The sequence below is a fragment of the Magallana gigas genome, chromosome 2 (assembly GCF_963853765.1).
Source record: "Magallana gigas chromosome 2, xbMagGiga1.1, whole genome shotgun sequence".
Taxonomy (NCBI): Eukaryota; Metazoa; Mollusca; class Bivalvia; order Ostreida; family Ostreidae; genus Magallana; species Magallana gigas.
The window spans coordinates 50,821,258-50,846,095 of NC_088854.1; the positions used below are offsets into that span (position 1 = coordinate 50,821,258).

General features: G+C 33.9%; 2 protein-coding genes across 3 annotated transcripts; one reads left to right on the top strand and one right to left on the bottom strand.

The window, feature by feature from the left end:
- Nucleotides 1-44: 44 nt before the first annotated feature.
- Nucleotides 45-10,088, top strand: LOC105335707 (deleted in malignant brain tumors 1 protein). Its single transcript, XM_011439744.4, has 9 exons — nt 45-176; nt 5,563-5,713; nt 5,871-6,121; nt 6,213-6,381; nt 7,047-7,258; nt 7,423-7,619; nt 7,723-8,114; nt 8,246-8,574; nt 8,685-10,088. Exons 1-9 carry the CDS (start codon nt 119-121, stop codon nt 9,050-9,052), a joined length of 2,127 nt encoding a protein of 708 aa, XP_011438046.3. The 5' UTR covers nt 45-118; the 3' UTR covers nt 9,053-10,088.
- A 763-nt stretch (nt 10,089-10,851) lies between these two features.
- On the bottom strand, nt 10,852-23,929 carry LOC105335710 (neuronal calcium sensor 1). 2 transcript variants are annotated; one of them, XR_010711297.1, is made up of 8 exons: nt 23,655-23,929; nt 18,469-18,493; nt 17,938-17,986; nt 15,607-15,775; nt 12,841-12,929; nt 12,582-12,659; nt 11,174-12,337; nt 10,852-11,124 (listed from the first exon to the last, which is right to left on the bottom strand). XR_010711297.1 is itself a non-coding variant. In XM_011439746.4 (7 exons), the coding sequence occupies exons 1-7, from the start codon at nt 23,716-23,718 to the stop codon at nt 12,224-12,226; spliced, it is 588 nt and encodes a 195-aa protein (XP_011438048.1). In that variant the 5' UTR covers nt 23,719-23,929; the 3' UTR covers nt 10,852-12,223. The 2 variants fall into 2 exon arrangements, 1 of the variants encoding a protein (XP_011438048.1); XM_011439746.4 differs by having other exon boundaries at nt 10,852-12,337.
- Between the last annotated feature and the right edge of the window lie 909 nt (nt 23,930-24,838).

Consider the following 24,838-nt stretch of genomic DNA (forward strand, 5'->3'; position numbering starts at 1 on the left):
CAGACTATGTTGGGACATTTAAATCCCAAATTTTGAATGCGCATCTGCAGGTTTGTGGACATCTTTCTAAAAACATAAGACTGATTGATGACCCAGCGCAACAAACAACATCGAGAAAATGCCTGGAAATTTGACGTGCCTACTGTTTTTCCTTTTTGCTATAACCACTGCAACAGGTACTTTTTTCATTTCATAATGCATTTTCTTCACAAATACAATTTTTGCACCCCAAAAAAATTGATAATACAAGGCACCTTGGAAAGGACCATCCTTAAAATTGACATAAGAAAACTCCTTTCGTTTTTGCCTTTATTTTATTTATTTATTTATTTTATTTTATTTTTTGTCTAAAAAAGTCATCTGAAACGATGACGTTCTGAAATATTTTTGATATATTTTTTTTACAATTTGAACTTATTTGATAATAATACGTCGTGTAATTTGCAAGGTTGTTCAACTTAAGAACACGAGCGACGTCACGTCGTAGTCTTTTAAAGAAGGGACCATCCTTGTTGTGAACAAATATATATGAAGCCTACTGAACATCATTTTAATCGTTTATTTAACATTTATATTTGCATTTATTGTATAAGATTTTCATTTGTAATGAACAATTTGCTGTAAGGATTTATGGTTTTATCTTTCAGTTATTTTTTGCATTTGATGTGCATTAAAGTTTAGTTTTTGTATTGTGGTTTGTTCAACTTTATTGCAAAAATAAAAATGAATATTTCAACAAATAGAAAAATAATCCAGCAAAAATTCATACCAAACAAAAACGGTAAAAATAAAAAAAACTGAGAGAAAAGTTCAGTGTGTAAATATATAATGCAAAAGGAAAATATGTAATACTAACTTAATTTGTATATACGTTAATGTTTGAAAAAAAAAACAATAATCGGCAGTGAATGAAGTATTTTCCCTTATCAGACATTTCTAAATATGAAAAATTTGTTCGTAGCAACGTTTATATTTTTCGTAGGATTGTCGAAGAACTATGCCACAATTGCGCAGTTATCTTTGATCGAAACAGATAAGATTTTGAAACCTAGTTGTTGATTAAAAGTGGACTTTAAAATATCTTAAAGCATAAATTACGGTAAAATGTATTTTATAACTGACACAATGCGTTATTTGTCATAAAGGTATGAAATTATAAAATATAGGCCAAAAGGTTGTGATTTTGAGTGAAGAATAGTACAAGGAAAATATGTTTGGAGAGGGGCAAAAAAAATTGTTTAAACATATAACTAAGGTCGGGATTCCATGGCATCATGGAAAAGTTTTCGTTATATAGCATCTACAATGAACATTCTAAAAAAAATTCTAACCGGATTAAAATTAAATTCTTTGATCCGCCCACGTAGATCACCGCAGGATCTAAAGTAACTCAATGCATGCAGAGGTGTCATGTTCTATTGAACCCTCAAATATTAATCAAAAGTTTGATTGCAAAGTTTTTATGAATTGTTTTAGATTTTTAATGATCTTTGTGCTACCAAAACTTTGTGTCGACACTTATTCATGCGTCTCAGAATGTAAAAAAACGCCCCAATTCCCCAATTTGTATTATCCTCCAATCATCATTTTTTCTGATATTAGGATCTAACAAGACAATTATATATACAAATCTGAAAAATAAACGCCACTTTCTTGAAAGTCGTCATAATGCTAAATAGGTCGAAATTACGATTAGGTTTACTTATTATAATACTGAAAGAAAAAAAAGTAAGTGATAATCTTTAATCGAAAAGTCTACTTGTCAGATCTTTATGTTTCATGGTGAGATCTTTGTGTCGAGTTGAAAAAATCTTTATGCTGTCATGCCATAGTTTTGTATATGGAATGTTGACCTCCATGTCATTGCAGGGGTCATTCCCTTTTGACATTAATTTCAACGTTACCAAAAATCATTAATCGATTACATCGAAATAAAGGTCAAAACAGGATTGGCACCTGTGTTAGTCAATATGATATAAAGCTCTGCTCTGCTGCTAAATCTAGTTCTTGTAGCAGAACATCTAATATTTGCATTTGAACTCTTTAAACCTTTTTAATGCACAAAAAGACCACATTTCCGGAATTGTGATATTTTTTCTCCACGAAATTTTACTTTAGGTAGTGGAATGCTCAATCGTTGTTATCTTCTTTTTCTTTCTTTTTTTGAACGGTCACCGCAACTTTGTTATCAAATTGGGTTATTTCATATCTTTGAGTTGGGATTTATCTGAGTAGAGCAAAGAAAATCTGATTTAAAAAACTGTTACAATTCTTTCTCAAACTTTTGATTATTAATTTAAAATGAAAATATTGTACATTCTTTCTAAAACTTTGAATTATCAATTTTAAATTGAAATATGGAGCACTTTTTTTTTGCTTTATTCTTGGTCTTTACACATTATTAGGCAAAAGAAACCCATTTAACAGGCTCTAAATGGTGCAAGACAACATGGGTGTTAACTGATTGTTGGGTTGAAAAAATAAGTATTTGCCTCCGATTTTAAAGGACTATATATGATAAGGGCCTAAAATGGCCCCCTAAAATGAACATCATCATTTTACTATCATTCTTTGTTTTCTAAGTACAGATATGTATGTGATGTGTTTACATAATATTCATTTTGGTTCAAGTGTCCACAATTTAGATATATGACATTGTAAAGACAACCTTTCCCCGCCATTTTTGCATTTTTAGCGTAAAACAGCTTGTTAAGCAGTTTTTCCTTCCGAAAACATAGAGCGCATTCTTGAACAAATAAAATATTTTAATCAGAGATGTATCTAGCCAAGACTAATAAGTGACAAAATATTTTTCCTTGTTCAAGCATGCGCTCTTTATTTCCCATTCGTAAATAGATAAGAAAAATGTCAATTTTTGGCTGATTTTGATTGAATTCTAGAAATTGCGTCACTTCTGACGTCATATACTGCCAGTGAGTGCAAATAAATCAAATAAATAGATGAAAAATATATTTTATATCAACTCTTCTAAAAAATTAGTTAACATTTTATTGTACCCGAAACACTTACAAATGGCGAATTATGGGGGCCAAATTTAACTCTTATCATATATAGTTCTTTGCCCCTAATTCAGGGCAATTTGCCTAGTTCAAATCTATTTTTCCCTTAGCAAATACACGATTCACCTGAAGTAAAATGCTTTCGATCACCATTTTTTTTAAAGCTGCTTGGTCCGATTTTATATCAAATTTTATGCACGCTTTTAAAAGATGGTTATGCTAAGTATATGTATAATAATAGACATTGCAGTAGTTTTCCCAGTCAATTAAGCCAAATTTCAATGAAGAAAAATACGTACAAAATTTGCTAACAACACAAACGACAAAAAGGCGTACCGCGTTAATTCGCCTCATGTTAAATTTCACCCCTGACGGCGAGACGGGTATGGTTGTATTACGACTTTGTCATCGCTTTGACTAAAGGTCGAAATGATCAGACAAATTACAAATAAACATGTGTACGTTTTGTTCTCTAATATTTCTGAAGTTTGCTTTCTTTACAATCGATGCATAGCATGCGGGTTGAATGACCCCAATCATTCGGGGGACGAAACCAAACGGTTTCTTTTTCTAAACATTCCCGTGGTGCATTTTGGTTTGTTTTTTCGTTTGCCCAAAAAATTATTTTTATTTACTTTGAATATTTCTAACTTTGAAAGGAGACTGATTATGCTGGTGTAAATAGGAGAAAGTCTATAACTTTCTAAGATAATTGGTTTGTGTGGAAAAAATTTTGATACTGTAATAACAAATAAATCGGACCTAGCAGCTTTAAGTTTACTTTGGAAAAAATATGTTCCAATTCTTTAATAGATCTTTTCCACTCCCTTAGATGATCTCCCATTTGAACAGATCTCTCCTTTTTATTTTTACCGAAGGATGCTTTTAGCAAAAATCAAACTTTAACTTTGTTTAAAGCCCCCCGATTTTAGCCACTCAATTCCCCCATCGTCTATTATCTTTGCTCTTCTAGCTGCTCTGTCACCATTTCCAATTCAATCCTCAACTCAAATCTTTAAGAGAAATGTACATAAATCTGAGGTCACTCAGACTAGAGGCCTAGTATTGACGTGAGAAAGTCAGTGACGGCGGGGCCAGGCGTAAATCTCTCAAAGGCATACTTATACTTTTCTTGGCTTCCTTCCAAGCCGTACTGAAATACCCCCAAGAACACCACTGAAATACTCCAAGAACACCAATGAAATACCCCCAAGAACACCAATGCCTCTCGTGAACTTGAACATTAAGATACCGAATAACCCTCGTACGTACAATCATTATCTCTTTGGACTCCGGATGGGACGATGACCAATGCCTCTCGTAAACTTAAACTCATCCATCGTTACTCCCTTAATTAACATCTACCAGTTCATGATAAAATAACTCTTTTATTCTTTTCGTCACAATACACGATACAAGCTACATTACCCTTGTAATATCACATCAATTAAATACCAAAGAAGTCATGTGAACCCAAATAAAATGATCAAACCGTGTGGTTTACGAAGACACAATGTCCACTTAAAGCGACTGAAACTATGTAGTTTTATTGAAATATCACTTTGGTGATTTGGTATCAAATTGTTCAGCGATGTAGAATAAAATAGATACTACATGTATGTATTTACAGTAGCAAACGGTAAAAAAAACTTAGGTCATTAAAGAATGACTCTGGAGAACATTGGACCGTAAATCTTATCCTATTTTAACACACATAAAATATATTAAAATAGGGAAAATGGCAGATGTTTGAATAACAGAAGTGCCATAGTTGCACTTTTCTTCGAAGGACCAATCACTATAAAACCAATAAAAATGATTTATGTAAGACCATTGTATAAGGAGGTTTGTTAATGATTTATCTTACCTGCTATATTAAGATCATGAAGTTTTATATTTTTATAACTTACTTTATAATCATTATTCTAGGAATTATGGTTTATCAATAAGAAATTTGATTTTGGGATTGAGCTTACACAAAACTTTTGTAATTTTTATAAATTCCGACGGAAAAACTAAATTTCCAAAATAAATCTTATACACCTCAGGAACTTCTTTTATTCTATAAGAAATTTTAATTGAATTTCGATAAAATTCAAATGAATCTTCTATAAATGCTTTAGGAAAAATGTTCCTCCTCGAGAAATTATCATTTCCAATGGAATTTGAATTTCGATTTTAAAAGGCACACAGAGGAAATATCTTTATATACATGTAGTTATATACTCCCTTAGCAGAGCCTTAGGTCTATCATATAACATATCGTGTCTGGTGCCAATGGATGCAAAAATGGCAAATTTGCACTGGCATAATTATCCAGCTAAGTATTATAGTGTGTAGCGATTTCTTCTGACGTCAAGTTGTATTAATTGTCTTTTATACCGGGAATGGTTTGAATACTCCCTCGGTGAAACTTTAAATTCTTAAAATGATAGCTTTAATCTGCACCAACTCTTGTACTCTATTCGTAGTACTAATGTTGACTTGCTGTTTTTAAGATTTGAAGAAAAGAATTGAATCAGTTGTTTGTTTTAATTAACAGGTTTACTAACAAATATCACACTGACTGGTATTAACGCCAAAAGGAACGAGGGGAGACTGGAGGTGCTGTGTAATGGTGTCTGGGGAACTGTGTGCGATGACATGTTTGACTATAGAGCTGCAGCGGTCGCCTGTAGAATGCTTGGGTTTAAGTAAGCTTAACCAATGCTGCTGATGTACTAATTCATAATTAAAAACAAAATTAGAATTCCTCCAATGCTAGTTTAAACGATATTCTAGTTTTAGCAAGTAAGTTTACTTGTTATAATATGTGCTGTCGTGCTTTATCATCCTGTTTTGATACTCTAGCGAAGGTGGAAGATCCATTTCTGCGAAAGATACATACGGAGTTGGAACAGGGCCGATTTGGATGGATGATGTGGTCTGTGATGGTACGGAGCGGTCGCTTGACCAGTGTCAGTTCCTGGGGTGGAACATCTCAAACTGTGTCCACAGCGAGGACGTGGGGGTACATTGTAACGTACCTAGTGACCCGACCAGCCAATGCTGCGGATCAACGACCCAAGCCCCGGTCACTGTTCAGCCAAGTAACTGTACAGGTCAGTCACGTCTTTCATTACTTTTAGAACTTTCAAAAAGTTGAAGGTCAGATTGTAGTCATATAAAGTATTTTAAAATATTTTCGTACAGTACCTCAACCTAACGACCCGAAGGACTGGGACATTCGATTAGTTGGACCCAACAATTATATAGGCCTGGGGTTTGTGGAGGTGTACCTCAACAACCAGTGGATGGCCGTCTGTGACGACCTCTGGGGGACAGCCGACGCCCAGGTGGTCTGCAGGAAACTCTGTTTCGAGTAATGCACATACATGTATAGGTGTTACATTCGTAAATTGGTTATAACCAAGTTCGTAATAAATGTAAAATTTTTACAAGGTATTGTTAGGAGTCTGAGATTCGCTATATTTGTGTTCGTACTTAACGAGCTTTACTGTATTCAATGTTTCAAACATCGGTGTTTCATGTATCCTTTTCTAACATTTAAGCATTATGTTCAATTAAAAAGGAAATTGATTGCTTTAGAAATCTGATATGTAAAAATAATCATAGCAGTAAAAATAGTTTGTTATAGATACAAAACTATGAAGATACACCAAATTTCTTTGACTAAAACATTGCCTGGTACATAAAACGCGTGCTTAAATTTAAAAATATGAATTTTAGAGATATTAAAAAATACATTTTTTCTTGTTATTTGCTTAAAAAACAACCATCGGCAAAGTAAATTTACAATGTTATACTTCGGTAATATAAAGATATGGGTGAGTAGGTAATACAATTTTTAAAAATTAAATGGTCAAACGACACAAATTCGAATTAAGTACTCAACACTTTCCTCAATTTTTAACATTTGTTGGGTAAGAAATATTTTTACTGTTCGTTTTCCCTTAAACCATCCTGTTGTTTGATTATTATCCGTATATGGAATCTAACGTTTAATGTTCATCTCTGATATTTTAGCGATATACTGGCTCGCGCTGGCTCCATTATTGACATCAACTACGTCCGTCAAAACGTCAGTTCTGTGTATGGCATTGATAACGTGGAGTGTAGGGGAACAGAGACTTCTCTCAGGGACTGTCCATACGTTTCTGGGGCCAATATTGACTGTAGTGGCATTGATGAATACGCCAGCGTGACGTGTACCATACTTAACAACGCACCACCCAGCCGTAGGTCTCTCTCTCTCTTTTTTTTTCTCTCTCTCTCTCATAATTTTATACATTAATTTTACGCTATTTTTTTATAAGTATTATTTATATCAATGAAAAGCTAATAAAAATGAGCAGATCTAGCAAGAAATTAGGGTTTTTTACTGTGTAACTTACAATTCCAGCACCTATCCCCACCTTGCAGTGTGATAATAGACGCTTAGAGGCGTCTTTTAGTCGTGCCCATGACGAAAACCTGGAAGAGAAGTTTCTGTCGGTTTTTTATCCGACTCCCGGTGTTGTTTGTTACGTCCAGAAGTCAACCAATGCCTCCTATGTGTCTATCAGTATACCATTTGACCAATGTGGAACAAATGTCTCTGTAAGTCAACATTTTATACATGTGTATCTTGGCATTTGAAAAATGACCTTACTGTTTTGCGTGTTTGCAGTATTTACCAATTTTATGTACACCTTTTTTCCAGAGAAATGCTACACATATCATCTATTCCAATGTTATTCGGTATGGATACACGACCATTGAAGGCAACATCACCAGAGAAAACTCTTACAGAGTGGAAGTCTCGTGTGACTTTCCGCGAGACTTGTATGCCAGCCAGGGGATGATCCCCCAGACGGAGAGTGTCACACAGAGAGCCCCTGGATCATACAATATCAGGATGGACTTCTTTAGGAATAATTCCTTTCTTTACCCGGCGGTGAACTATCCATTAGTTCTGATACTGGGAGAGTGGCTTTACGTTGCTCTTACACTGGAAGAGGCGGACTCGAATATAAAACTGGTGGTCCCCGACTGTATAGCCACGCCTACTACACAAGCAAATCATCCTACTAGTTATCCACTATATGTAGACAAGTCAGTATAAGTCTTTATATAAAAAAAAATTCCAACTTACCATTCAAATGTTTTTGGGCATAAATTACTGTAAATATGTAAATCATAGTTAATGTCAAAGATTAATATTCCATTACTTATTTCTCTTTCAGATGTCAACGCGACCCAACCCTTGGGTTCTTTCCACTGAACGCAACCTCCTTTGGGTTTCGGTACCAAACATTCAAGTTTGTTCATTTTGATCAGGTCTACATTCACTGCAGGGCTTTTGTGTGTCTGTTGAGCGAGAAAAACGAGGAGTGTGACAGAAGCTGTAACTCGACATTACACTCAACTCCCCGTCCTCTCACACGGGACAGACGACAAGCCATAACGAGGACCTCGTACTCCAGAGAAATATATCACATTCTGAGTCCAGAAATTTTCATTTTTAAGAAAACGGGTGATAATTCAGGGGACAGAGAAATAGATATCACGAACGGTACGTTTCATTTAGAACTATTATGGCCTTTGTTGTTGTTTATTTTCAATATAAGTCACCATGACGTTTGAATTATTCATTGAGCACCTTTTATTTATTTATGGATTTAGATTCCTTTACAATTCCACTAACAACACGTGACTTTGAGTCATCGGCGACTACAGATGGACGATCAACAGGGACAACACAACCAACAACCGACAGAGCAGCAGAAGTACCCACTACACAGACAGGCACACTGACAACTGCTTCAACCACTCAAAGACAAACAGCACAAGTTCTAACAGCAATATCGACAAAACCGAAAACGACGCAGATAATAACGGCAACAATGACACAACTACCATTTGTAGCAACAGAACAAAATGAACCAAAAGATGATAGTCTTAACTCTTGCACGAAGCTTTTTGACGTTTTTCAATTCATTTTCTTTCAAGTTATAGCTCTAATTTTAGTTTGCGCTTCTCTGAATTGTTAAGCAAGAGATCAATATTTTAAATTTTAGGTATTGAAAACTGCTTTTGGAAAGTTTTCTCTCTTCTTTCTGTAAGTGTTGACTTTTTTTTTTTCTTTTCTATGCATAGATTTATTTTTTTCTTTTAGGAATAGTTGCTAGGTTCACTTTTTTTTTCAATCTAAATTTCAAGCAGTCTTCGAGATGTCAGCATTATTAATCAAACAAAAAAACCCGTTTTAAATCATCAATTGGCAGCACTTAAATACTTCACTGTTTAAATATTGATGTATTTTAGTGCTTTATTAGTCATAAACGGATTTCCACGAGCCTTTTGCGCATATTGTAAAGATGAGGGGGCAAAACTTATCCTTAAACATACATTTAGTGGGGTGAGACACTTAGCGCGCCTTACTCTAAATTCAGTAAACTCGTATCTTTAAATTAATCCTACTTATCATTTTTACGAAATTCTTATATATTTATGAAAACAATACTGCAAAAACATGTACTTCAAAATTTTTCTGAACACACAAAATGCCCTTATATAAATAGTGCCTGTTTGGGAGGGTAACTGTTGAAATTGGCATCCTGAGAAAACCATTGTCAACCGACGCGAAGCGGAGGTTGACAATGGTTTTCGAGGGGTGTCAATTTCAACAGTTACCCTCCCTAACAGGCACTATTTATTTTATCATACTGAATGTCTTATTTTTAAAGAAAATTTTACTGCTTTTTTATAGACATAAAGTAAATTCTACGGCGAACTGTACACGCATAATTTACGCGCATGTAACAATTCGTTGTGATACCCGTTGCCAAGTGTGTTGCTAACGCAGAGGGTAATAGAACCGATTACCAACTGCGTCTAAACCAATCATATTTCAGTATTTAACATGAAAGTATAATAATAAATAATATCACACTTATTGAAATCAACGTACATGTTCTACTGCATAAAGAATATGTACTAAGAAAGAACCAACTCGGATACAACATCACAGAAACCAACTACACCTTAGATAAAGCTAACACAAGATGTGTCCTTATACCATCACAACACTGGAAAACCCCTTTTCTAACAACGTTAACAACAAAACTATGCAGCTTAGAATAAAAGAACAGAAATATCTTGAATAAAGAATAGTGACTGTCTTTGCAGCATAAGAAAAAGGAACAGAAACTGTCAATGAACAGATTTTCGGATGATCTGTTTCTACCAGGCATTCTGGTAAATAGAAAAAATAATATATCACATTGTTACAGAAGCTTTTATCTTTTTAGTTTATGTACATTTATTTATTTGTTATTACTGTTTAATTTATATAATTCAAGAAATATCATTATTGTCTATTCTTTTTAATATATACATGTATAACTTATATTGAAATTGTGTGAAATATGCTTCATAATATCGAAATCATCGTGATTTGTAATTTAAAATATTTTTCTGTGTACTTTCTTTCTTGGTTGAATTATACGTCTTCCAATTTGCAAATATCCGATAGATTGTTAAGGTTACCTGAATTTACGATCAATCAATAAAAAGATAACACCTACGAAACTATTCAGGTTTTTGTTCAAGTGTTTGCTCTCAAGAGTTACGTCTGAATCTACAATCCAAAGCAGAAAAGACAGCAAATCTAGTATCATGGTGATGTTCTGATTCATAAAACATATAAAGGTGGTCATATGACTGAAATACCCGGCGCATGAAACCTCAATCCCTCTATCCCAGGTAAGTTTTGAGTGAAACCATTACTCCTAGTGCTCAATCTGGCATGTGTATGCTTCATAAAATGAATATTTTTTCAACTTCTGAGTACAAATTGGAAAGGATTTATTTATAAAATAATATAATAATTGTAATATGCAATGTCACAAACATTCTCAATATATCAATTGCAATATAATCGTTTTAAATAAAGTAAATGGTTTTCAATACATCAATAAATTACCAACATAACAAGCATGGTTACTAGCGAACAGAGAATTATTGCGTGATTACATAACATTCCATTTTACCTTTCGCTTTAGATTCCGAAATAGGTATATCTCAGGGTTAATCAAGGTCCTCTGGATATTGGTCAAGGGTACTGTCTTTCCACAAATTTATTCAAAAATTATATTTGTTGTTAATATGACTACTTCCTCCATTAATGTATCTCAATATATGACCATTTCTCTTAGCATTGCACTGATGAAATGCATACCACGGGTTGTCTTTGTAATGTACAACAGTGATAACTATAAAGGCAATTTCATATATAATTTTACGGTTTTACCACACTGAACAAAAGTGTTAATTTGTTCAATTATATAAAGGTTGACTTTTCAGTTTAAAAAAAAAGTTATAACAAGCATTTCTGATAATAACCAATCAAAAAAAGTGGTTGTAAACAGAATATATTCGACAAATCTATGTAAAACTCCAACTCTAAATTATTTCGAAACTCCTTTTTACATTAAGATTGACATACCCATGAACAAATATTTTTTTCTTAAAAATTCTTCAAAGAGATAATATTTTATATACTGCAGGGGTTTAGATACTAAATTCATAGCGTAAAAATTATATTCTAGGAAGTTTAGAAAAAGACAGGACAGGTTAAATAGTAATGATATAAATTCATGACGTTTTATCTCCCATACTTTCTCTGTTACATGTATAAATAAAATAAACCCACGTTTTGCATTAAAACCACTCATTGCATACACGTACAAAGGCTTTTTACGCATCTATATTTACGGTGACTGTTCATATGTATGTCAACAGTGTACACATCTATACCTGTTAGTATAACTTTAATATGTCTTCACAGTGTGTTTTAATATATTCAATGACAAATTTATAAATCTATGTACAGTGCATACTGCTGACCAAGGTAAATATACATGTACATGTATGTCTACACGTGCATATGTAGGTACAATTAGGAACATTGTTTATCACATTATGATAATAAATAGTGGGTACCCATTCACACATACACATAGCATCAGTGTCGTAGGTGATTTGGTTTACAATAAAATGGCGTTCATATTTACTCCGGTTACCCCTACCACACATACTCGTGCTTTCAATGTCATGTTGCTCTGGTTTTGGAATAAAGATGTGGGAATTAGAACAATGATCTCAATGGGTTTGCATTCGTTGTCTTGCATCACGAATGTCTGACGGTGCCTCCCCGGGGGTCAGCCCTGGCCCTGGGGCTGCGCCATGTCGTACAGTGTTAGGGCCTGAATGATGGTGGGGTCTTTCTTTGAACCTTCTAAAAACTCGTCAAAGGTAAGCTTATCATCACGATTCTGGAGGAGAAAAACAAAATCATAAAAATACTTTCCTGATACACATTTTGACGCAAAATCAACAAAACAGAAAAAGTGATATATAACTTCGACTAGGATACTCTCTAGCGTCCATTCATCACTTATCCCCCTTTTTCTTATGATATTGATATGTACATGTACATGTAGCATTCGTTATGTACAAATATCTAGTAACCATAATACCAAGCAATCGCCATTAATGAATTTATGAGTTAATGTTTACCTTATCCATAATGTCAAAGATTTTGTTCACTCTCTTCTCAGGAGTATTCTCTTCTTCTGGGAGGTTTACCATGCTTCCCTGCATCAAATAACACACGCATAATTTAACTATAGGCTAATGCTAAACCGTTCGACAATCTATTTGTAACAACAAAAACTAAAAAATACCAAATTTTCTAATAATTCTTTTACAAAGGAGAGAAAATATTAAACAATCTTACTCCAACTGCATTAACATGTAATAAAAAAAGAATACTAACCACCATCTTGTAAATGGCGTCCACGATATCCAGCAGTTCTTGTCTGGTAATATAACCGTCATTGTCTAAATCGTACAATTTGAAAGCCCCTACGGAAAAAAAAGATAAGAGATAAATGGAATGCAGTAAACGATTTAATTTGAAAATCCAAATAATTATAAAACATGTACATGTATTATTGACTGGTTCCAAACAAGTTGTAACCTAATTTTTATTTTTGTTTTTAATTTGCTAGGAACACGGATGTGACTGTATTAATTCAATTAATGTACATGTATCAAACAGTCAATTTTTTTTTATTTTATCCCAGTGCCATAAACATCTATAGTTATGTATTACAAGACAGTTGCTTGCTCCGGTCAAGTAAAATACTCCATAATACCTGTTTTTGATATACACTAAATATTTTTTCCCTTGAGTCTTATTGTATTATTTAGCACAGATAACAGATATTTAATTATGAAAGTGCTACGTGCAGAATCCATGTGTACTTTTTAATTGATTGATCCATTGTTTCCGACGTCGGTTTTAAAAAAGTGATGACGTAGATGTCAGAACAATCATGTCAGTTTCCATCTTTTTTATACATAGTAGGAATCAACCAATTATCTGTTAAAACGTCTGTGTCCGGAAAAATCGGTGGTTTATTCGGTTTGCTGGCAAAATTTTCCAATCTGGTTTTTGTTTTCCTCCTCCCCTTACTACGCATGTTCATTCAAAATACATTCACCAGCTTTTTCCCTGTGAGAGCAATAAGGACATTTGCCAGACTTAAAATCTTTCGATCCAAGATTTATTCAATGGGTTACACCGTTTTAACTAAGATAGTTAATACTAATAGTTATGTTCCTTTTTAAGTTCAATTTCAAAATGTGTGATTATGTATATTATTAAGAAGAATAAAATTTGTGTTAAGGAAAACAAAATTTTAAGTCTGAATGCATCCATGATCTATTTAATTGAAGTGCTCCTCCTTATAAAGAACTATAGAGTGCATTGTGTATGTGTTTTTTGACTAAATTAGTGGTGAATTATTAAATACATTTTTTATCAGATGGATACCGGTATTGTGTTATACAATCTTACATTTAACTCATATGATGCACTGGTTCTACTTTAAAGTAAATTGTCCCTTTCTAAAATAATCTTGAAGTCATCGAATATAGTAAATTTAAAGGTTTGAGTAATGTACAATATAAAGACCACATACGTCATCAAAATATTTTAATAGAACTAATTGCAGCGATACAGGGTATATATTAAACGACAGATTTTCTTTTCGGGTTATGGGTGATTTGTTGCAACAGTGAGTCCATATTAAGGTGTACGTACCTCAAAGTTCCATGCAAACATTTGTTTTTGCAATTTGCATATCTATAAGCTACATGTAAGACTGTATGACATTAGTATGAAAATGTATTTCAGAAATTACTATAATACAGGCAAAAATCTACCAAATGCGCCTTGTCTTTTTACAATATACGTTGCTTTGGTATGATGAACAATGTAAAATGGGGGAGGAGGTTGAAAAGCACGAATATTTATTTATATTCACCTGAAGTTGAGAGCCAAATTCATATTATACAATGGTTTGATTTACTTAATATTTAAAAAAAAAATCGATACACATTTGATTTAATCATTGCACTGAAAGTTCCGCCAAAGGCATTTGTATATGAATTGCAAATCATGGCATTACTACAAATAATTCGTTACAATAAATCTTCAGAAAACATCCTAAAAGCTGAGGCAGAGTGAGCGCCATAGACTTCGTAATAAAAATAACAGCATTCTCAACAGCCTCTCTGCACATCACCAGCACCCAAGACATGATGTCGGACAAAGTGTCAAATATAACTGCCCAGAAGCGAGAAATCTGACAAACGGTCATAATGCAGAGTTTGTGGTGGGAGACGGGGGAGTACCGGAGCAGCCGACGTGATGGTAATCTACGGTAATGAAGAGCCACCGCTGTCTCATCATACGTCAGACAAACCGTCAGAAAACAGCGAATGGCAATTTCATTGGGATGTAACCAAAGTCGACACTTACAATCTGTTTTATTTTGCGGCAAATGCCAATGATCAATTACAACTTAACGATTCAACAGCAGCCATAAATATACATATATGAACGCGAACCAAATAAACTTTCGAGTGTATTAAGAAGCCAAAGTATATACTTGTCAAGTACCGCCATGTATCCAGTGGTGTTCATAGCTTTATACTGTATTTACGTACGATTCAAATTTGTAACGTATAGTCCAATACATTTCATTAACATTTCAAATCTATCAATAAGTCCTTCGGGCTTGTTTAGATTTGATCACGCCCTGACCAAAATGATCACATCATAATCCTCCAAGAATGATTCCTTATTCCTTATATATATACCGGTCACGTAATCATCAGTTTTATGCATGTGGTTCATGTATAATACACGTGTCTATCGACTGAACATGTACATCTGAAGTATGCGGGGTTGGGTCTGTACGGATAAAGCCAAACAAAGGTTAAATTGGGAAATGTCATCTTACCATGGCAGGGTTTGCTCAAATACAAGATATTCAGTTTAATATGATTATGACTTTGATACAATGTATACGTACGTCATAGATTGTCACCAATGACTAAACACTAGATCAATAGATCAATGGATCAATTTGATTGTTCCAAGATATTTTCGGGGTTAGATAACAGACAGTCTAGATGGTCTTCGCAGATTTTTATGAGCATGTTTGAGACTTTTACCGGCGATTATACTTACATTTTAGTTTCTCCTGCACACTTCCTCTAGACGTTACAGATAAGGCCGTTAAAAATTCATGGAACTCTATATATCCATCTCTATTCTCATCGAATACATTGAACACAAAGGATGCAAATTTACTGGGATCTCCAAAGGGAAAGAACTGCTTGTATATCTTGGTGAATCCCTGAAAAAGAACATCTATAAATAAATTTCGTCATCAAAATGTTTCAGTGTTTACAAATTTTCTTTGAATACAGGCTACTGACTTTCTAAAGAATTAATATTACTTAATGACCTGAACCTGTTGGAAAAAATGAAATTGTATAAACTTATGATATTATCACCTAACAACTAACTGAGATACAAAGATTGCTTCTTTAGTTACTTCTTAATTTTGGCTATTTTGTAAAGTATTATTTCTTCATAGAGAATATATTCGACCATATGTTAAACAATTGTTCCAAAAATCACCAGAGAGATGTGTAATTGAGGACATAAAAACAAAGCTTTTTCTTTGAATCTTAGTTCTTTTGAAATGATGTTAAAACAAAGTAACAGTATTCATGGACATTGCTCGTGTTTCCATACTTTGTTCTCTGTGAAAATTGTTTGTGTAGAAGATGATGATCAAAAGACTAAAATTCCGTCTCTTGAGAAAAAAAATGTTCTCTTTTAAATGAGAAGGAATTTTTATCGCTCATACTTGTTGAAAGGTGAACACATTTTCACCGGGTGATATCTTAGTCTCCTTCAAACAAAAACAAAAGCAGCAAAAATGGGGTTAAATAAACATTTATACCCAAGTTAAACTAATCGTTTTAACTAAAAATACAAAGACTGTATGAGCAGTAATTGTCATTCTTGGAGCAGAATTAATACTTTTGTCCATTCTATCTTCCTGTGTCTGTCAGACATCCAAAGTTTATGCCGAGATATACCAGCAGTGAAACTGACATAGCACACGTGGCTCTCCCAGACAGGAGAAGCTGGCGGGCCGTGATAAGGAGATCAATTGCTTATGACATATTTGCAATATACGTGTGCTGTTATGAAGATTGCTATAAAATTGGTTTAACGGGGATTCGCCTATCAACTGTCACTCCGGTCCGATTTCGCCGGAGTTTAACTAGTAATCATGGAACAATACTCTCGTGGGATTTCCAAAGCTTATAGAAATTTCACTCGAGTATAATTCAAAAACGCTAAATATGCCTTAGATCCAAAACTTTAAAATACGATTGGGACGTTTGGACAGAATTAATTTCATGGTGGTGCAGGAATCAAGTATAATAACATCAGTACCGCTTATTATATAGGTGTCCAGGGCTCCTTCCTAAAGCATTTAGCTTTTATGTAGCGAGGTAATTGGTAAATAAACAAATTAGGTTGTTGATATCAACACTTGCAATATATAATATTATGCATGAACATGGTGTAAGGACGAAAAGTCTCATTTAAAACATTTTTTTTCAGTTAAAAATATCATTTCCTTGTATAAATACAATGTAACCCCATGAAAAAAACTATTACAAATGCCAAAAGATAAAAAGATTTTGAAAAGTTAGTATAATTTCTTACATATTTATTCAAACAAATCAGCAACGTCCATTTGCTGGCAAAGGAAATTAAAAATTTCAGATATGATTCTAAAAGGTTCGGGAATAGGGTTGTTACCCGGTCCATCTCTCTGTCACACTCTAGCCTGCTATTTAATACGTTTTACACTTTACTGTGAGTAAACAGTCCATTTTGATTTGATTGATGGTACTAGTATCTTATATGTAAAATGATGTTTCAAAGTTTTTGTTTCGTCATTTTGGTTGGACATAAATCCCAATATTTTACGATAGCTGATCGCTGTTGATCTATCCAAATTGGTGACAATATGGTCAGCAATGCAAATAAGTCAAGACCGAGTATGGTGTCTTGTATCAATAAGTTTTCGGAAGTTTGGATCGACTGGATATTATGAAAACTAGTTTTCGGTATTTTATTTGATTCACAAAATGTATAGAAAACTTCATAAATCTGTTAATTATACATATTTTATAAATTTATGATCTTTTTTACACGAACTGCATACGTAAATATTATATATATCCTCCATAGATCTGCAATTCATACAGAAACCCATGATATGTTGCTTTTACTCTGCAGTTTTCTGGTAGATTAATAGAAAATACAATGTTTCTATACATGATTAAAACCGAATGTTGCTAGTGTTGTGTTATCGGCGATAACATTCGTTGAGAGCGTTTTATCGTCTGTGTGTTTAGGCAGTGAACAGCCTTCCTTCTGTCTGACTTTGATGATTTGGCGTTAACCTTAATCTATAACTATACTTACCTCTAATGTTAGTTTCCCATCTGGACAATCCTTCATGAAGCCTTTGTACCTGTAACAAATATTTAGATTACTTGTACAATGTATTGTCAAAAGGAACAATATGTGTTATCTATGACGTAAGAAAAAGAGGTAATTAATAATGAAACAAGAGTCAGACGGGTTTTAGTGATTTTAAAGATGACATATTAATGAAAATGATTATCTAAACGTTATTTCATATATTTAATACCCCAGATAGTCTAATGATCCGAAAAGTTTTTGAATAGTTTCGTATGTGTTGGCAGGCTACTGGAACACTGTTCTTGCTATTGTCTTCATTTGTAATCAACGAAGCTTATGGTGACTGAATAATGCTCGTACACATATCACTTCAACATAGTATATACAATGTAGTACAAATACAAATCCACTTTGTTCATTAAAATAGCTAGATAAGTCTAATTTGTCAAAGGTTTGACCGTTTTGACAGCTAGCATTGATAGTATTTTACTAGATTTGCACATAAAAACTTTGCAACTTTGAAAAACTTACCAATTTTGAATTTCTTTTTCCGTAACTGTAAGAAATGATATAAAAACAAATATAGAACAGTAAATATAAAATTATAAACATGGTGTATCAATAAAAATGTATATTGTATATTTAAATAATAGCTTGCACCTACATTGTATCTCGTGACAACGTGTTTTATAGGTTACATAATATCTTTTTAGGAGGTTTAGGTTTGTGATTTTTGATCATGATTGGTGCACGTTTCAGCCCATTTAATTTTGTTAATAATAAACTATGTGCTATTTATCATCATTTGAACTTCTTGTTTAATTGAGTTAATATTTGAAATAGAAAAGGATTCCTACAGGCCCAAAGTATCATATTTTTGGCCAGACAACCTGCCTTCAATCCTCTACATTATCATTTACTGTGTATTCTCCTATGTATTAATTTTCTTAAGCAAACCGATTGTAATTCACAGCGCTGTAAAAACTGACAGGACTGATATCTACACGTCCGTTTATCATATTGGTCGAAACCTTCCACATTCTAAGAAAAATCATGGACTGCACGAGTAATCTGATGATGATGATTATTAATAATTAAATTATTTATTACAAGAAAGATGTAAATATAATTAAATGATACAATGTTATCGTTGATGATTCATGCGGACTGTGAGGGTATAGGTTTTTCCTGCAATGTGGCAAAGAAGAGTACTAACGTGGCGAAGCTCACTTCATTGCAGCATACCCTATGTAATTAATATATGAAAAAGGGGCCAATCGGCCATATCACTCATCTAAGCAACCATCTTTTACTCTAACCCGAAGTAATTAACTAATTTGAAAAAAGTTCCATCCAATTAAAATATCGCGTTTCTAATACAGCAATTATGTAGCATTTTCTTTTTTAATTTAATGATTAGTTGGGTCGTGGTTTAAACAAGCTTGAATTTAACATATATCTGAAGTAATACTAGTATGTAATTGAGCTGATGCAGCATGTACATGCTATTTGGCTCTGGAGAAGAAGGTTTAAAATTACTTAGCACTATCGCTTTTATTTTTTAATTATCTCCCCTTTAAATTGCATTGTCCTTTAAATCTATTTGTAAATTTTAGAACGCCCTTAACCTAAGAATGCTTATGTAAAATTTAATATAAATTAACACGTGGTTCTGGAGAAGAAAAGAAAATGTGAAAATTCTACTCACTACTAACTTGACGCTTCAACTTTAATATAGTAAAGCTAAAATGAAAACTTAGCCAGTGGTAGAGAATAGTATGTGATCTACAGAAAACAGAGCCAATACGGTAGTATGGGGGTCACGGCGGGTCAGTTTTGAAGTTGAGGGTCCCGTACGGATATAATTTTTTATATTGAGTTTTGTACAATGTCAATGTATTTACACGTTTGATAAATTTGTTTGAATTGTATCAATATTTCAGTTTGGGAGTACGATATATCATACTCATGTTATTTGAAAACTGAAAAAAGAACCACTTTAACAAGTGCATGGACTGTGGGTATAGTACTTGACAAACTCCGATTTGATGAATGCGGCGTCTACTCATTGGTAACTACTCAGTCATTGGTTAATAGGTATGAATACATTAAACCCAATGACACTTGTACAACTTCATCTATTGCTGTATACTTTAAATGATTTCACACAATAAATAGCAGATATTTGAGAAAAAAAACTTTCAGACTTCGACAGTTTATGAATATTGATTAGCGTTTCTTAGCAAATTAGAAAGAAGTGACTCAATATTTGACATCTTGTTTTGATGAGCAAAATATAAGAGATACAAGTACATATGTCGATAGACCGAGCTTAGAATGGTTCTAGCTGGTGGGATTAAGTCTTTTTAGCTTTGTTGGTTCATATACGTTCATCCAATGCTTAAAAGGATAATATTCCATTATTAAATAGATTTCTGGGACAGATAGGATCCACAAATAAAAGTAAGATTATGTTCAATTAATTTCATTTGTGAATCTTTGGTCAGATGGTTGGTTATCATATATAAGTATGTATAATTCCCCAAGATGTAATGAAATATAATATCCTAAGATAATGTCGAAGATGTTCCCATTATTTTCCTGGAAGTATACACTCTAATATAAGTAATCGGATGATATGACTATAGTTTATGGTTAAGTCCATCTATCAGTATTGCAGCAAAAGGGAGATGGCATCTATGCAGTTTTGGTGCGCGGTAAATGACGTATACCGCATATATTGGAGAAACCATCATCTGTCCAAGACCAGAAGCCGTTGATTGTGTAACAGAACGTTTTTATGATGCTTTCGTCGACGTCTATATTTAGGAAGAGTAGCCTGTTACTAAGAGTAAAACGTTAAAATTTGTTTTTACAGAAACATTAGCTATGACCGAACGTTTTCATGTACTAACAAACATACAGAAGATTAAAATGAATCATAAAAGAAAGTACTTAAGCGTTTCAATTCATATCTTTCATTCGAGCTTTTTAAAATTTCCATGTAAAAAAGTAAAAGTACTTTAAAATACTGCTTTAACAGTATCTGTGGTAAATAAGTTATAAAGAATAGACTGTCGTTAGTCCGTTCAATCCATTTTATCACTGTATCCAAAATCACATCGAAAAAAATATGTCTTACAACGCCTGCATGTTAACTTTTCCTATTAGTAAATTGGTCTTTTATTCATCCACGGAACATATTACTCAATAATATCCACCAATTGGAATAAATTCTTTTTGTCATTTGTTCATTGAATGTGAAACAGACGTACCAAACATGAAGAGTTTACCTGCTACATTGCAAAAGTTAAAGCCATGCAAATATTTAAGTTTTCGCAAAAAGAGACGGAAGGAGAGAGACAGGAGAAATTAATTATGCCCCCATTACCAATACTTGATCTTTGGAGAGAGAGAGAGAGAGAGAGAGAGAGAGAGAGAGAGAGAGAGAGAGAGAGAGAGAGAGAGAGATGCACGCGACCCCAATCCATTACCCCGAAGCTGCAGTAAGCCGGGGGATTGTGTTGTTAAGGGAAAACACGTGCGTGCGTGCTTCACGAAATATTAGTCAAAACATTTTATGACGAGTGATGTTTTAAAGGTCATTGATAGATTTTAATTCAATTAATTTAAAGAGTGACTTAGAAAGATGTAAAATTCATGAAATTGCTATACATCTACATGACATGTACATCTACATGTATAAACAATGACGTTGCACAATTGCAGGTTTCCAGTACGTCGATATGTTTGGCCTTTATAATGCACACTTTGCATGACTTAGGCGAGTTTCCAGTGCTGATAAATGATTCCTATAGTATTTTTTGTTTGTTTTTGTTTTGGATCAGGATGCAAACGGAAGCTTGCTAGACGCCTTGTGCGTCACGAAAACGATGACGTAATCACGAAGCAAATTATGAAGTTTGGTAATTGCTTAACTGCTTGGAGGTTAGGATCAAGTGTCACTGACTTCTTTGCTGTTACAGATTAGTTCTCCCTCCATTTTAATTAGGTAGATTGGTTTGGAGTCCTAAGTCGTGCACAAAAAAGAATTACTTAAACGTTGTTATTCTGTCTGACCGTTGCTGGTTACAATGGGGTAATTTAGTGATCGATTGTGAAGGTTACATTCTTGCAGATATAATGCGGTCATGTGTAAGAGAGAGAGAAAACCTTACAACGACGTATTATGAAACTGCTAGACTAATTGAGTTATACTACTAGTATTCATTAGAACAATTCTCATGTGAAATGCAGCGTAATGGATTTCATTTGTTGCTGTTTTGTTTTCAAAACACAGTGTTCAACACGCGGCTTCCGTGTTAATGTTGAATTTTGTTTATTGAAATAATTTGCTTGTCAATTCTTTTCTCGACTTTAAATCTTGGAATAAATAGAGGAAAATATTATATATACAATGCCAAAAGATTACTTCTAATAAATAAGGGGAGTAGGTAATCAGTGTTTCGTAGAATACGTTGATTAACGAACATTTGATAAAAGTATTATGTATTGTAAATGTTATAATGGGGAACATTGTTATTCAAAGCATTGTCAAAAGTAAAAATATCGTTAATTACGTTTGTCAGTGCAGTTTAGAATTTTCAAGAAAATAGCAATGGCCTTGTTGTTGACTACTTAAAAAATATTTAAAGACAGACTAACACAGAGACAGACAGACAGAAAGACAGACAGACATATTCCAATCAATGATTGCAAAGAACAGAACTGCAAGAGTAGAATGTAGAGATCTTTGTGGACTGTTTAACATGCCGTTTTCCATCAATCACCCCCTGATATTTTGTACTTTCTTTAAGTGATGACTCGGCGAAATAAAAGATGCATATTGTTTTGTCTGTGCTGAGAAAACCGGTTTAATTCAATTAAACAGTTCAAAATAGATCAGATCTTGCTCTGCTAGGGAATGCACTGATGGTAATCGCCATACGTGGCTCCAAAGAGGTCGGCATTATTGGTTTGGCAGACGACAAACTTTGACGAATTAACTACATGCCTGCACGCGCATTCCATCAGTTTGCATGCTCTACATTCATCATCTGTTACCTGACCAGCAATAGCATCCTGCGCTGTGCTAGCAGTCTAAGAAGCGCAATATTCCGCCGAGTTCAAGGTGGGTTCTTGACCACGGTAGCCAGGATACAACGTCACGTAACGTCACGCAATCTTACGCCATGGGTCAGTCGCTGCTCTCTCAATTATTTACCCAGGGGGTTATGCCGATTGATATCTTTTAATTAATTTCTGCGAGGCGTGTAACAACTTTTAAAGACAGAATGTTTAATGAAATATGCAGCAGGTAGCTGTACACAAAACACATGTTTTGTTTTTACATGTTACCTACAGTGCAAATTACAGATTGTACGTATATGTATATTGATATGTGAGATTATATGGGAATTAAAGTCAGTAGAATTACACGCGAAGTAAACTTAGAAGCAAACAAACTCAGGTCAAAACGAGGGAAAATCCAGTATCAACAGATATCTAATAAATGCTGTCAAATCGATATTCTAGCACCAACAGGAGCAGAGATGCATTTGATTTTCTATTACAAGGGAATCCCAGTCACACACGCTGTTGTTTTATGCAGGAAATTCATCTCCATTGATCAGTGATGGACGAGGGCAAAACGTAAAGCAGATATATGTGTGAGATATACGCTCTCTTTAGATAATAGATAATTGTGATATACTCACAGTAGGTCCGTTTCTTTAGGTCCTCCACCTCCTCCTGTTTTAATTTGCTGTTTTTCTTCCCCATGGTGGATTTATCATACAAAAACGCATAAGTCAATGTACAGTTTTCCTAAGCTTAAATCCTTAGGTCCAAACCATAATGTGGGTACCTTTTTTCGAAATCACTGTAGCTGATAGTTTACATCCCTGATGCTACATGTAGGCACAATAAACATTACATTAGGCACGAGAAGTTGAGGGAGCTCTTGTTGTAAGCCCTCTATTGGCAAAAACACAGATTCCGTCAATTCATTCCGAAAGTCAAGTTGCTGCAGCTGTATATATAGAACAGCTCTGTGTGTACACTCCCGAGGGGTTATGAAAGGCAATAAACTCCGCGCCAATTAATGTGGAATTTCTTCTATAGAAGGAGAATTTTCGATCGATCGGAACAGTCCGTATTATTATTTAATCACGATTATCTCGAAAAATGATGTCAGTGCATGCACAGCAAATTGACCGAGCCAATGTTTAAATTCAATTTACGGATTAACGCAGTTGATTTTTTAAATGAATGAACAAATAACACAATGCATGATGATGCGTGGATCGAATTGGGATTTAGAAAAAATATAATTATATTATTTAACTTTTAAAATACGAAATAAGGGTTTAACGGTAAAATGGTGTTAAAAGTTTAAATCAAAATGCAAATTTTTTTCAAATTGAATGAATAATAGAGTCTGTATCATTGATATCAAGAGTTAATCAAGCTGAATTAGATATTGGTATACACTTTTTGGAAAAGATGTGAGAAAACAAAAACTCCACAATAAACAGCTTAGACCTTGGCCAACAAAACGTATTACAGTCCTACTGAGCGCGCCTGTGAGTGCTCGTATTTTGTGGGGTAATGGGAAAGTTTTATGTATAGCAGATGTGCACGCCCTTCTTGTCACGCCTGCCAAAGCATACCGCATGTCTGTAGCCATAGCGCAGATACCAAGTCCTGAATCACACTTTACAGGCAAGCAGTGAGGAAAAAACGCACAGTACTACAGAGCAGAGGAAATATCCTCCCGATTTTTTCATCCGAATTCTGTCTGTGCTTTTTATCTATAATTCTCTCTCTCTCTCTCTCTCTCTCTCTCTCTCTCTCTCTCTCTCTCTCTCTCTTTTTAGATGTATACTCAGTATCTTTTTAT